The 13597-nt window shown below is 45.5% G+C and overlaps 1 protein-coding gene across 1 annotated transcript; it reads left to right on the top strand.

Annotated features, from left to right (window-relative positions):
* Window positions 1-8124: 8124 nt before the first annotated feature.
* Window positions 8125-12359, top strand: LOC311360762 (complement factor H-related protein 2-like). The gene is made up of 7 exons (XM_084480853.1): window positions 8125-8240; window positions 8356-8532; window positions 8694-8864; window positions 9198-9356; window positions 9508-9543; window positions 10350-10412; window positions 12011-12359. Exons 1-7 carry the CDS (start codon window positions 8171-8173, stop codon window positions 12199-12201), a joined length of 867 nt encoding a protein of 288 aa, XP_084336979.1. The 5' UTR covers window positions 8125-8170; the 3' UTR covers window positions 12202-12359.
* The last annotated feature ends 1238 nt before the right edge of the window (window positions 12360-13597 follow it).

The following is a 13597-nucleotide window of genomic DNA, read 5'->3' as shown; positions in this document are numbered from 1 at the left end:
GGGAGGGAAAGGGAAGCCTTTTAACCTTGTCAAATCAATGCACTACAATACATTAACAACAAAGGTCAAAGAATTGTCGACCGGATGTTTGCTCGACAACACAATCACAATATGCCAAAATCGCTGCAGAAAAATATTTTCATTTCGGCTGATTATGTTAATTATTTGGGTTTTTGTTAAATTTCCCTTTTCTCCCTACTGGTCGGGGTACTAAAGTATAATCCGTATTCCCAGCAAAATCCTTAAGCGGATCGATGATAAAACACGCTCATTTTCGGGAATTTCAATGTCCATGAACTTCAAGAAAATCAAGTAGATCAAAGTGGAAAAAACGGCTCTTCTTTGATTTGGTGTCGGACACTAACCCTAACCAAAAACTAGAAAACTATTTGAAATTAAATTGAAGACCACAAGTGAGTGAAATCACAGAGAGTGAACCGGAAGTAAACTTAAACCATCAAAATAAAAGTGAAATGTGAGAACTTTAGGAGAACGAGGCACTTTGCCATGAATTGGTGTCCTGTGGCTTCAGATTAAGCTAGTTAGCTCATTAGTGTGATATATAGCGATAATATTGTAATTAAGTGGCAATAATTAATAATCATTGTGGAAACTTTTAGCCCTAACCGGTACCTAAGTAAAGAACATCTATAAATCACCAGCAGATGTAGATTTAATTTGAAATGTAATTTATTACATCCACCCTATTATTACTATCATGTAAAACCCTGTCAATGTATAGCCATCATGGTAGGGGATGGGGGCCTCTGCTGATGGCTGAAGGTCACCAGATGAGTCCCGTGTGTCCAGTGGTGAGCACCTGCAGAGGTCAGAAGCACCCCTCCCTGTAGAGCCATCGCTTGGTCAACATCTCCACACAACAGGCAAATGACAGAGTACCCTGCTCCAGACAAGAGCCTAACTAAAACACAATTCAACCCGAGACGTCTCACATTTCAAAATGTGCCCAATGGATTAAAATAGCTGTTTAGAAGTCTATCCAGCTAGCTCTACAACCGTAAGGAGCAGGTGAAGAACGGTGTGGGTGTGCTTACATACACTGTTTATAATACAGATTGAACTGACTCTCCTTACAATGGTGGAGACATGGCCAGTCTTTTCCCTGAAGTCGGGATTAAAGGGCCCATGTGTCCTAAACCAATGTAGCAAAACGCTACCTTGAAGACGTATTTCTCTAGGTTTGGACATTGTTGGAAACAATTGGGACAAAGTAGCGAACTAAACCATGGGCGCACTCAAACTAGGCCATCTGTAGCGTGCCCGAGTACGTTTGCCCCCTAAAGTACTCAAATTCCGTGGCCTCAGTACACTTCGGAGAGGTGTGCTCAGGCCACAGTACAGACGCTAATTAACCGACACGCACACACAAACGGATACGCAACCTGTATGTACAAGAGGCAACCGTACTCAGGCCCAGGTGAGATTGCCTAGTGTGAGCACAGGCCAGCGACTCAGTTTATTACTAACTAAATGTTAGTAATAAACTACTAAACTAAACTACTTTCTATGTCTATATAGACCCCTATATATTGAAGCAAAATAAAGCATTTGACATGTTCATGTTTCGCCTGAATTCATGTTTTATCCTCAAATAAAGCACCAATCTACAAGCACTAAAACGCTTTTATCCTGATCACTTTTACTGTTAGTAATGAGCCTAATGAGACGGTTTCTACGAACCCTTCAGCCAATCAGCATAGTCCATATACGGATACACACTACACAGCGTAAAGAAGAACACAAAAACATTTTGCCAAGAAACTCAGCTAGTGCATACCCTTGTTGTTAAAGGTCCCATGGCATGAAATTTTCACTTTATGAGGTTTTCTAACCTAGCCTGCCTATGGTCCCCCAGTAGCTAAAAATTGCATTAGGTGTAAAACGAGCAGTAGGTATCTTGCTCCGCCTTTGAAAAAATTAACACACACACACACAAAGAACGCAAGTGTTATTTGGATAACCATTCTATTGTTGGTGTTATGGTGCATAACACGCAACACAATAACGCAAGCTTGCATAAAGCTTCCATTTGGTGAAAAGACCAGACTGTGTCGGGTTCTCTGATGTCTCTTGGATTTCCACAACGAGACTCCTAGTGGGGGTTATCTCGGCCATGGTTGAGAAGGAATTCGGAACCGCGACATGGAGGGATTGTTGCCCAGGATTGTCCGCCGGAGCCCCCGCTGCCCGCTGAACATTGCCCGTTGCCCGGCGGGCAGCGGGGCTCCGGCGGGTGACAACCCCGGGCAACAATCCCTTTCTTAGACCCATTTCGCGGTTCAGTCTGTACTTAATATTGAAGTGGAAGAACCAGACCAAGATCGTTTGAGATTCATAATATCTTCCGGAGGTGCAAACAGCTTTTGACCATGATAATATATATATTACATTATATAGATATCTAAATATAATATGATATTATTTAGATATAGAGCTCCAGGACTCATGCCGGAGCACTCGGAGTGTTCAGTATTCCACTGTAAACACTAGCGCATGGCTACCATGGCCGCAAGCTGCTCAGGGCCACACCCCCACCCTCCACCTTGACCCGGCACGTTTGTGGAGAGCTCATTGTGGGACTGGCTCGTAGTGGCTGTAATTCTGTACCAAGGCTGAATTTCTTGAACGTCTTCAAATACTGTATTAGGGGCCCACTAACACCTATATATAAGCAGCCATAAAGTAGCATGCCATGGGATCTTTAAGTAGTTTTTATTAAGTCTATTTCTGCAGACTGCACATGGCTGTGTTCACTCTACTAATGTTAACCTTACCCCATGTTGCTTCCAGAGACGCCATTACTGTCTCCAGTAGATGCCTGTGTTTTGCCTCAACTAGGACGTTGATAGCCAGACCCTTTGGCCCAGACAGATGACCCATGAGACCATGAGACTCAAAGAGGCTCTATACTTATAGAGGTGTGGCACAAGGTGTTATGCAAAAACATGTGTCCTGTGCAAACTTGACTGAGGGAAGGTGGCTGCTCAAAGAGGTAGTGGAGACCAGGGCCCTCATTTATCAAGAGTCCGTAGAAGAAATGATAAATCCTATCGTACGCATGAAATTTAGAATGTTCGTATGCATGAAAATATTGAATTAATGAAGCGTTCTTATGATTGTCATAGCTGCAATATCCCTTGATAAATACTGGTCCTGCTAAATCCTCATGCTCATTGCTTATTGAGCATACACTGATCCTCATCCTCATCCTCATCCTCCTCCGCTTATCCGGGGTCGGGTCGCGGGGGCAGCAGCTCAAGCAGGGGGCCCCAGACTTCCCTTTCCCGGGCCACATTGACCAGCTCTGACGGGGGGATCCCGAGGCGTTCCCAGGCCAGTGTTGAGATATAATCTCTCCACCTAGTCCTGGGTCTTCCCCGGGGTCTCCTCCCCACTGGTCGTGCCTGGAACACCTCCCAAGGGAGGCGTCCAGTGGGCATCCTTACCAGATGCCCGAACCACCTCAACTGACTCCTTTCTAAGCAAAGGAGCAGCGGCTCTAATCCGAGTTCCTCCAGGATGACTGAACTTCTCACCCTATCCCTAAGGGAGAAACCAGCCACCCTCCTGAGAAAACTCATCTCGGCCGCTTGTATCCGTGATCTCGTCCTTTCGGTCATCACCCATCCCTCATGACCATAGGTGAGGGTAGGAACGAAGATCGACCGGTAGATCGAGAGCTTTGCCTTGCGGCTCAGCTCTCTTTTCGTCACAACAGTGCGGTAAAGCGAACGCAATACCGCCCCTGCTGCTCCGATTCTCCGGCCAATCTCCCGCTCCATTGTACCCTCACTCGCGAACAAGACCCCGAGGTACTTAAACTCCTTCACTTGGGCTAAGGACTCATTTCCTACCCGGAGAAGGCAATCCACTGGTTTCCTGCTAAGAGTCATGGCCTCAGATTTAGTGGTGCTGATCCTCATCCCAGCCGCTTCACACTCGGCCGCCAGCCGATCCAGTGAGGTGCATACACTGATGTAATCCAGTAATAATACAGTAATCCAAGCAGACATTTCTTGGTACACTCTCTGCCGGTCTCCCTTCTAAACTAAAGGATTCAGAGTTTGCATAGTGTCCCTCTACCCTGCATAGTAGCCCATCAGAGGTTAAAAGTACTTGGTGTTCGGTAAGTACTTTTTCGAAGTAAGCAAACACTGACCAAGGTGAGGCTGAGTGAGGCTGAGCAAGGTCTCTAGAGATGTGCCTCGACAGTATCATTGGAGTCAATGATCGAGTCAATTCTCTTTCTGTTTACTTGATTCAAATTCATTGTCGGATGATGATTGTAAGTTGCTCCTATGATGTTGGGAAATATTGCCTTGGAGGTTCCTCTTTATATCGGTCTATTGGGCAGCGGTGCAAGGAAACAAATTGAATGTTCTGTGTGCATGAAGTGATGATACTATCATGGAGTACAGGCATAAAACAGCTGAGCGAGGGCTGGGAAAACTCCTAATTTAACAACCAAAAAGTTGGTGCATTGTCTGATATCGTACTCCCTTCTTATGCAGCCTGCAGCCCCCACCACATCCTTTAATGCTAGATTTCCCTTTTGAAGCGCACACCTCCTTATCAAAGACTTGTACAGCAACTCAAGGTATGCCTTCACAGACACCCTGGTTGCCCTCAACTGGCCGTATGGCCAACCCCACCAACTGCTGCTTGAAATAGAGCAGAGCTTATGGATGGGCCAAGGACATTCCAGACATTCACCTTAAAGGTGTGCACACTTGTCAGCATGCTGGAGCAGCTGGGAAGGAAGGGTGAGGTGGAAATGGAGTGTGGCTCCCACGTTTCCAGGCTGCTGGCGAAACCTCCACATGATCTGAAAGCCGACTTCCATAGAATCAGACCCAGCACAGCCCCATCGAACCACTGCTCGACCACTCCGACTGGTGAGAGTTTGAGCTCCAGGTTCAGATAAACATCACCAGATTCGGGCCTAGTAGAGAGACAACAAGAGGGAACAACAACACTGCTGAACAACATGGAGCATTACCAGGTTCCCCATGGAATCATTCCCCTGGCCACCCGAAAGGGGGAAGAAGTTCTGCCCCCACTGCGAACAGAAGAACCATTCGCTGAACACTGAACACTTGGTCTACAAAATATGCAGTTGCAGGAACCTGCTCATCCTACATGCAATCCACAACAAGGGAAGGGCCAAGAGTGCCCAGCAAACCCCAACCCGCCTACCGCCTAGGGTGAAGATGTCCTGTACGTGGATAAAACGAGCTGGCGGCTGGAAGGTGCTACTTAAAGTAGCAAAGGTCTTTCTTAGGAACGGTGGCATGACCCCGGAGACTATGCTGTCTTGGACGGAAAGACAAAACAGGCAAAAGACAAACAGGAAGACCTGCCCTTCCGAATGATACAGCAGAAGCTAAAGGTCCTTTGCGGTGCCGCAGTACCGTGGGTCTAGCCGAACACAGCTGGCCCGCCAGCGCTCTGCAGAGGGCCTATAGCCATCTCTTTGGGCTCCCTCGGGAAAACTTGGATAATAGTCAAACCACTCCTGCTCACTGGATCGGACAATCCGCACCTCATCAGAGCAGTGACACCTGTCCTTCTTGTTCCTTAAGGAACCGCTCCTTCAAAACCTTCTTAGGATGGATGTTACAGGGCACAGGAGTTGCAGCAGCAGAGTGCAGCCTACTGTGCACTGTCTATCCATCACCTCTCACACTCCTAAACAAGCCACAGGAAAATGCTGTGGCAGATGGTTATCTTACCTTGGTCTAACGCCAAGATGAACACCTGACCCCTACTGAACCAACATTGATTGGTCCCCTGGAGTAGAGGACAGTCAGGACCATCGTTAGTGTTGGTCATCTTCCGTTACGTGACCCCTATGCTGCCGGCCTGCGCTATGGCAAAGCTTTGTGCTTTGATGGAGTTGGTGCTTCCCCGGCTTCGCAGCACTGAGAGGAGGCTATCAAAAACACGTCCTAGAACACAGCTGACCATACGACTAGGTCCTGAAATCGCTCTACGTGAATAAATGCATGAGGAACCTATTATCCAAGGAAGAGACAAAGGCCCTGGACTCAAACTGCGTCAATCGGCCAGGAACCAATCGGGAATCATAAGTCATCTCCGGATGACAGCAAGATCCGAGAGCGTTGAGCTCTGGATGGCGCAGAATCAAACCGATGGCCAAGAGTCAGCTCTAGGCCTCCAGTGGCACTCCCAGCCAGACACCCTATTATACAAGCTGCACTTCCCCAGACACACAATGCACACCATCTACAAGGTGCTGGCCAGAGTTATGCAGCACAGAGATGGTTAAGCACAGAAAATGGGATGATCCCAACCTACTGGAGACCCCTCACATTATTCCCTGACATGGGAATAATGGGTGGGAGGGCTAGGAAGCAGGATCAGAGTTTCTCTGGTGCACTTGAGTCCACCAGTGGACTCTATTGTCAATTCCAAAACATGTGCAAGACAAATAGAGGAATCGAAATTGCGTTTTTCTCTGACCCACGGTGCAGTGGGTAGAAAAGGATAAAATTAGGTCAAATGAAATAAAATAAGTAATATTTACCATAAATCAATTCTAAATAGTGCAAAATAATTCAGAATAGTGCAAAGGTAGGCAAAACAAAACGGTATCTATAGTTACATACCGTTAAAAATAGTAAATGGTCCAGGGTTCTTGGGGGCAAATGGAGAGAGGGGAGAGAGTTAAGCTTCCTGCCTGGTGGAAAAAACTGTTTCCCAGTCTGGTGGAGCCGGCACAGAGGCTGCGGTACCGTCTCCTAGAGAGGCGGGAGGCTGGAGAGGCTGTGTGAGGGGGGGAGGCTGGGGTCACCCACAATGCTGGTTGCTTTGTGGGTGAGGCGAGTTCCATAGATGTCCAGGAGGGAGGGGAGTGGGACACCGATGATCTGTCCAGCAGCCTTCACTGTGCGCTGCAGGGCCCTGCGGTTGGATGCAGTGTGCAGCTCCCGTACCACACAGTGATGCAGCTGGTCAGTGGAAAATCGGAAATCGATTACAACCTCCTTGGTCTTCTCGACGTTCAGGAAGAGGTTGTTATCTCTACACTACGTGGCCAGTTGGCTGACCTCCTTCCTGTAGTGGGTCTCAGCGTTGTTGGGGATGAGACCCACCACGGTTGTGTCATCCTCAAACCTCACAATGTGGTCGCCACTGAAGGACGGAGCGCAGTCGTGGCTCAGCAGCGTGAAGAGCAGCGGGCTGAGCACACCGCCTTGGGGGACCCCCGTGCTCAGAGCGGTGGTTCTGGATGTGTTGCTGCCGACCCGCACTACCTGAGGCACGCTGAGGAAGTCCAGCAGCCAGTTGCACGGGGAATTGCTGAGCCCCAGCTGGTCCAGTTTCCACTTCTACTATGGTCCTAGGCATAGGTCAGGTTTGGTGAATATGTGCCTTTAACGCAGTAGCCATCAAAGGCAGAGGACAGGGGTTATTTGCTGTGATCTTGTACCTCTCTAAGTTCAGTGCCAGGCCGGAGACCACTTTCTTCCGTACGGGTCATTTTCAATTGAATGTCATATACCATTTACGATTGTCGTTTCGAGGACGCTTCTGTCCAGGTGATCTGGAGGGAAGGAGGCCAGGATGGAGGAGGTTAGGGAGGGATCCTGCTGTATAGGAGACATTTCAGACATTGGAAATCGAACCGAGAAAGGTTTGGTTGGTAGTTTAACCCCAAAAGGCAAATATTTATTCATGTCCATGCTGCCTCTCCCAACTCATTTGTTTTGCTGACACTGTTTACTTGCTTGGTTAAACAGTTTGGTTAAACCTTTGCACACTGGTTTGTTTCACAACAGTTCACAAATTTCGCACATTTATTGTACTGCGCGTGTGTATGTGTGTTTTAAATAACATTCATCATTCATCTTGCTTCTCTTCCTGTCACCAACTGCTCTTCCCATGTGGCTTCGCAAGCTCACATTTGTTCTCCCCTTGTTGTTTTCTGAAGGGCAGCTGCCTCAGCCCCACACCTGCAAACAGCAGTTAGACAGGTACCTCCCGTCTGAAGCCAGGGCCTGGCTTCTCCTCTGGGCTGCCAACTCAGGGTTTACGGCAATGTTTCTGTTTACCAGCTTAGCAATGATTAACTGCTATGCGCCTATAATATTCCCTGGGCTGAACAAATCTGCAGTTTGAGCACTGAATGGAAACCAAAATGAGCTTGAGAGATTTTGCTGTTGTTTTTCTGATTTGGGGTCCTCTGGGTGTAAATGGTAGGACTGTTTGATTTCATAAGTCATTGTGGAGTTATTGTCGTTATTGTTTTACTTTTCCAAAATAAATGTAACAAGTAATGTTGTGTCTCTGTGTTTGTCTCATTTGTTTTAGCCATATGCCCAGCTCCCACATTGGATCATGGTTATTTTCTCCCTGACAAAAAGCAATATGCAGAGAATGAGGTTCTGTTTTATGCTTGTGATAGTGAATTTAAACCTGATCTGGATGAGTGGTGGGGAGCAACTACATGTACGGATGACAGATGGAGCACTGTGCCAAAGTGTATAGGTATGGCAATTTTTGGAAGCTTCCAAAAATTCCACTTCCTATCAGATGTGTGTGGAATGGACCTGTAGCCATGGAGATGTTTAGGACCATCTGGATTCTAAATATTGATGGTCACAAATATTTTGTGGAATGTGAGAATAAATTTCCTGCTTCATTTTCAGCAAAGGATCACTGCATTGGTCCGAATATCGCCAACGGGGACATCCAGGTGAGGAGAGCTGTCCATCCGCCTGGTGAAATAATCTTGATACATTGTGATGAAGGATATCACTCTGAAAACCCTCAACCAGTTTGTTCAGATGGAACGTGGACCCCACACCCCATCTGTAAAGGTAAGTCGAGGATCATCCACAGGAATCACCATATTGTAATATAATTAGTATATAAAGTGCACAAGAAAATGACACGAGATGGCTTGAAATTAGACCAGCTATGCAAATAAAAACAAGAGATATAGAGGAAAATAATGTATGGATATAACTAATTGGCCTACAACAGCTAACTTAAATGCATACAAAATCATTTTTAAGCTAGGCCTAGGGCAGTATTCCTTCCGTTATCTGTCTTGCATTAATAAGGGCCCACAATGCAGCCCTCTGAAACAGTTAGTATTCAAATGAAATAACCACCCAACATATTCATATAAGAACTTTGTTCCCTTTAAGAAAACGAGTGTGGAGATATACCGCAAATACCGAATGGTGCTGGTCAAGTGCAGGGGAGGGTCGTAAAGTACGCATGCAGCACCGGCTACATGCTGGCGGGGGCTAGGACTGTGCACTGCCTCAGTAACGGACGGTGGTCCGATCCTCCAGCTTGTGCAGGTTAGAACAAACCATTTTTTCTTCTAGGGATGCTGAGAAGAATTTTTGAAAACATTTTGACCGCTTAAGCAATCTATTTAGTATTCCCTACCATACATGTTGAAACTAAATTCATCTCATCTATGTTTTACCGCCGTTTACGATGGCCCAGCGAGACGGGTCGGGACGGGACAAGTTGATCCTCACAGTATGTACCACCCAACCTAGCAACCTATTCATACACTCAGTGTACATAGTTACAGGGGACTGTGTACACAGTCCCCTATAACCCACCACATGAACTGTATGCTCTGCACGTCACAAGTAAGTACAATTTATTCATAAGGCACATTTAAATACAGTTTTCACTGTCCAAAGTGCCGTACATGGTGCTTAAAAGTTGTTTTAAAAAAAAGACAGTACATGAAAACATAAAAATGAGGCAGTTTGTTCGAAAGGCGGGACGCAGCCACGGCAACAGCTCTGTCAGCCCTCTGCTTTAGTGGAACACGCAGGAGACCGATGCTACTTGATCTGAGGGCCCTGGGCGCTGCGTGGCTGTGGGCGCGCTCCGTGCTGTAGGGCGGGGCCAGGCCAGTTAGGGCTTCCACCAGTGGAGGGACGCTAGGATGGGGGGTCCCGCTTAATAATAGGATCCCGCTCTCTGGAACCGGCCCACAGCCTTGCTGCTGGGTTCTGGACCCGCTGAAGGCGGCTGATTGAGGGAGTAACCCTAGGTCAACAAAATAGTATTACAAATTATACTTGTATAGCAAAGGTAATGGTAGACCTCCATGTTTAATGAGAAGGAACATTCAAACCTTCATTTACAAACCTGTTGGTGAAGTGTTGTTGTTGATGTAGTCCACTTACAGGAGGGACGTTGACGTTGGCTTAGTGAATTGTTTAGTTATAATGTAATAATGTGTAATAATGGAATTGAAATACAAATATTTAAAGTATAATGTATTTGCTACAATTTCAATAACGACTAATTGAATCTTTGCTTTCCAGCCCGTGGAGCAGCAGGGAGAGGAGACGAGACTATTGTATCTTTGCCTCGGCAGGAAGCCTCAAGTAAGCTGGGATTTACTATCTTGAATTCCTAATTTGTTTCATTTCATAACTTATTTTACAATCTAATTTTTAAAAGTGGCCATGGAATCAAGGACTGGAACCAGGCACGGTACTGTCCGCTTATACCGTCCAAAACATCCCAACAACCACTCACAACCAGCCTTAAAGCCCTTACTCCAACCACTCACAACCAGCCTTAAAGCCTTCAACCACTAGTACATTTAACAGAAGAAATATATGCTCCTTTTCAGCCAGCGGTAGATGACAAACCATCACCCATATCCTAGACGCTCTATAGTAGATATACAGTATGAATTATAACAGTAGCTTCTATACTTTATACTTGTGTACGAAAGGTAAAAATGTGACCTTGTTTTGATGTGGAGGAACCAGTACAGTACCGCTGGTTAAATGTACAGCTGGTTAAACGTACAGTAGACCTGCTGGTTAACGTACAGTAGACCTGCTGGTTAACGTACAGTAGACCTGCTGGTTAACGTACAGTAGACCTGCTGGTTAACGTACAGTAGACCCGCTGGTTAACGTACAGTAGACCCGCTGGTTAACGTACAGTAGACCTGCTGGTTAACGTACAGTAGACCCGCTGGTTAAACGTACAGTAGACCTGCTGGTTAACGTACAGTAGACCTGCTGGTTAACGTACAGTAGACCCGCTGGTTAACGTACAGCTGGTTAACGTACAGTAGACCAGCTGGTTAACGTACAGTAGACCCACTGGTTAACGTACAGTAGACCTGCTGGTTAACGTACAGTAGACCCGCTGGTTAAACGTACAGTAGACCTGCTGGTTAACGTACAGTAGACCTGCTGGTTAACGTACTGCTGGTTAACGTACAGTAGACCAGCTGGTTAACGTACAGTAGACCTGCTGGTTAACGTACAGTAGACCTGCTGGTTAAACGTACAGTAGAACTGCTGGTTAACGTACAGTAGACCTGCTGGTTAACGTACAGTAGACCCGCTGGTTAACGTACAGTAGACCTGCTGGTTAACGTACAGTAGACCTGCTGGTTAACGTACAGTAGACCTGCTGGTTAACGTACAGTAGACCCGCTGGTTAAACGTACAGTAGACCTGCTGGTTAACGTACAGTAGACCTGCTGGTTAACGTACTGCTGGTTAACGTACAGTAGACCAGCTGGTTAACGTACAGTAGACCTGCTGGTTAACGTACAGTAGACCTGCTGGTTAACGTACAGTAGACCTGCTGGTTAAACGTACAGTAGAACTGCTGGTTAACGTACAGTAGACCTGCTGGTTAACGTACAGTAGACCCGCTGGTTAACGTACAGTAGACCTGCTGGTTAACGTACAGTAGACCTGCTGGTTAACGTACAGTAGACCTGCTGGTTAACGTACAGTAGACCTGCTGGTTAACGTACAGTAGACCCGCTGGTTAACGTACTATGGACATGAATGAAGTTGGCTGCTCAAGTGCTGATCTAGTTCTGGTTGAGCTGATTTGGTCCACAATGTCTCATGTACAGTACTTAAGCAACTATATAGATTGGTTGATATTTCTTATTTTTAATGTTAGTTAAGTTTATTCATGAGTTGTATTTTTGATTGTTTTAAAGTTGAACATTGTGGCGCTGTGCCAAGAGTGCCCAATGCAGTTCACGAGGAGTTTGCCTGGAACGTGCTCTACACGTGTGTGCGGGGCTACCAAATGAAGACTACACAATCTCGGATCTACTGTTACACGGACGGACTTTGGTCCACTCCACTTCCAGAGTGCATCGTTAGGTCATGGCATTATCATTATTAATAGTTAAAGACAATGAGATTAAGCATTTGAGTTAATAAAATGCTTTTCTCTAAAGTAAGGAACACTAGGATCTACTAATAGGTGTTCCTTCCTTTGGAGGAGAAACATGAAAATGTCAAATTATTTGCATGACCAATAAAGTTACCTTGAAAAATAAATGGCCCCGTCTATAAAGACCTTTTTAGAAATGAAGACCATCCATAAAATAATCAACATATGAACATGTTCTTGTCCCCATTAGGATGTAGCAATTACGAATGGGAAGTTTGAACCTTTTCAACTTGGCAACATGTTTAGTTTTAATTCATCCTGCATTGTATCTAGTCCAATACTGGCTTACTAAAGGACCCCAATTTGTAATGGCTTTCAAAAGCTTATTCTTGGCTTGTTGCAGGTGAATGTATGGAGAACGTTGGCTGTGACCTTCACTTGCCTAAAGTAAATGTGGAATGTTTTGTTTAAGGCTTGCTGGAGGTGAGGATATGAAGAACATTTGGCTGTGGCCTCCACTTAAAGGGCAATACCGGTATTTTGAACATTGAGCCTCCTTTCTGGTTTGTCTAGGATGAAATAGAGTGGTTGACACAGAAATGTTGACTATTGGTCCTGTCTCTGGTATTTGGCTCATTTCAAATCACCCCTGCCTGCTTCAGAATGGCTGTCTATGGGCATTCACAAACCTGTTCAAAACAACCCTAAATGTTTGTTTTCAGAAATGTGCAACTCACCAAGTGGTTAGTGGTGTTTGTTGAGAAATAGTTTGCTGTGTTTTAATTGGCATCTTGTAAGGAACCGGAAACCGTTTCCGGTCAACGTACAATGAGTCTTCCAACAGAAATCAATGGATTTACTAAATGCCAAATAAAAACACGACAGAAACTGTATTTCTCTACAATACTTGATTTGGAACATCAACAAACACCACTAACCACTCGGTGAGTTGCACATTTCTGAAAACGAACATTTAGGGTTGTTTCAAGGATAGGTTTGTGAATGCCCGTAGCCAGCCATTCTGAAGCAGGCAGGGGTGATTTGAAATGGGCCAAATACCAGAGACAGGACCAATAGTCAAAATTTCAGTGTCAACCGCTCTATTTCATCCTAGATAAACCAGAATGGGGGCTCAATGTTCAAAATACTGGAATTGTCCTTTAAGTATTTTGAAAGGCTTTTCTTTTCATACGTCTTAAAATACAATGGTTTCTATTTCAGTTATAAGTTTGCCATTTGCAAAACACATCATTGAAAAGGTGTGATGTTATGACCGAAACATATGATTACATATTTTATAAATGATTAAAATCCAGCCCGAAAATATAATTATTGTGATAAACACTGAATTCCACCTTAAGTGACAACTGGGATAAATAATTGAGCCAAAGATGTGAAGACTTCC

Source organism: Micromesistius poutassou (assembly GCF_964030765.1).
Source record: "Micromesistius poutassou genome assembly, chromosome: 16".
NCBI classification, from domain to species: domain Eukaryota; kingdom Metazoa; phylum Chordata; class Actinopteri; order Gadiformes; family Gadidae; genus Micromesistius; species Micromesistius poutassou.
This window is presented reverse-complemented; position numbering and strand designations above follow the sequence as displayed.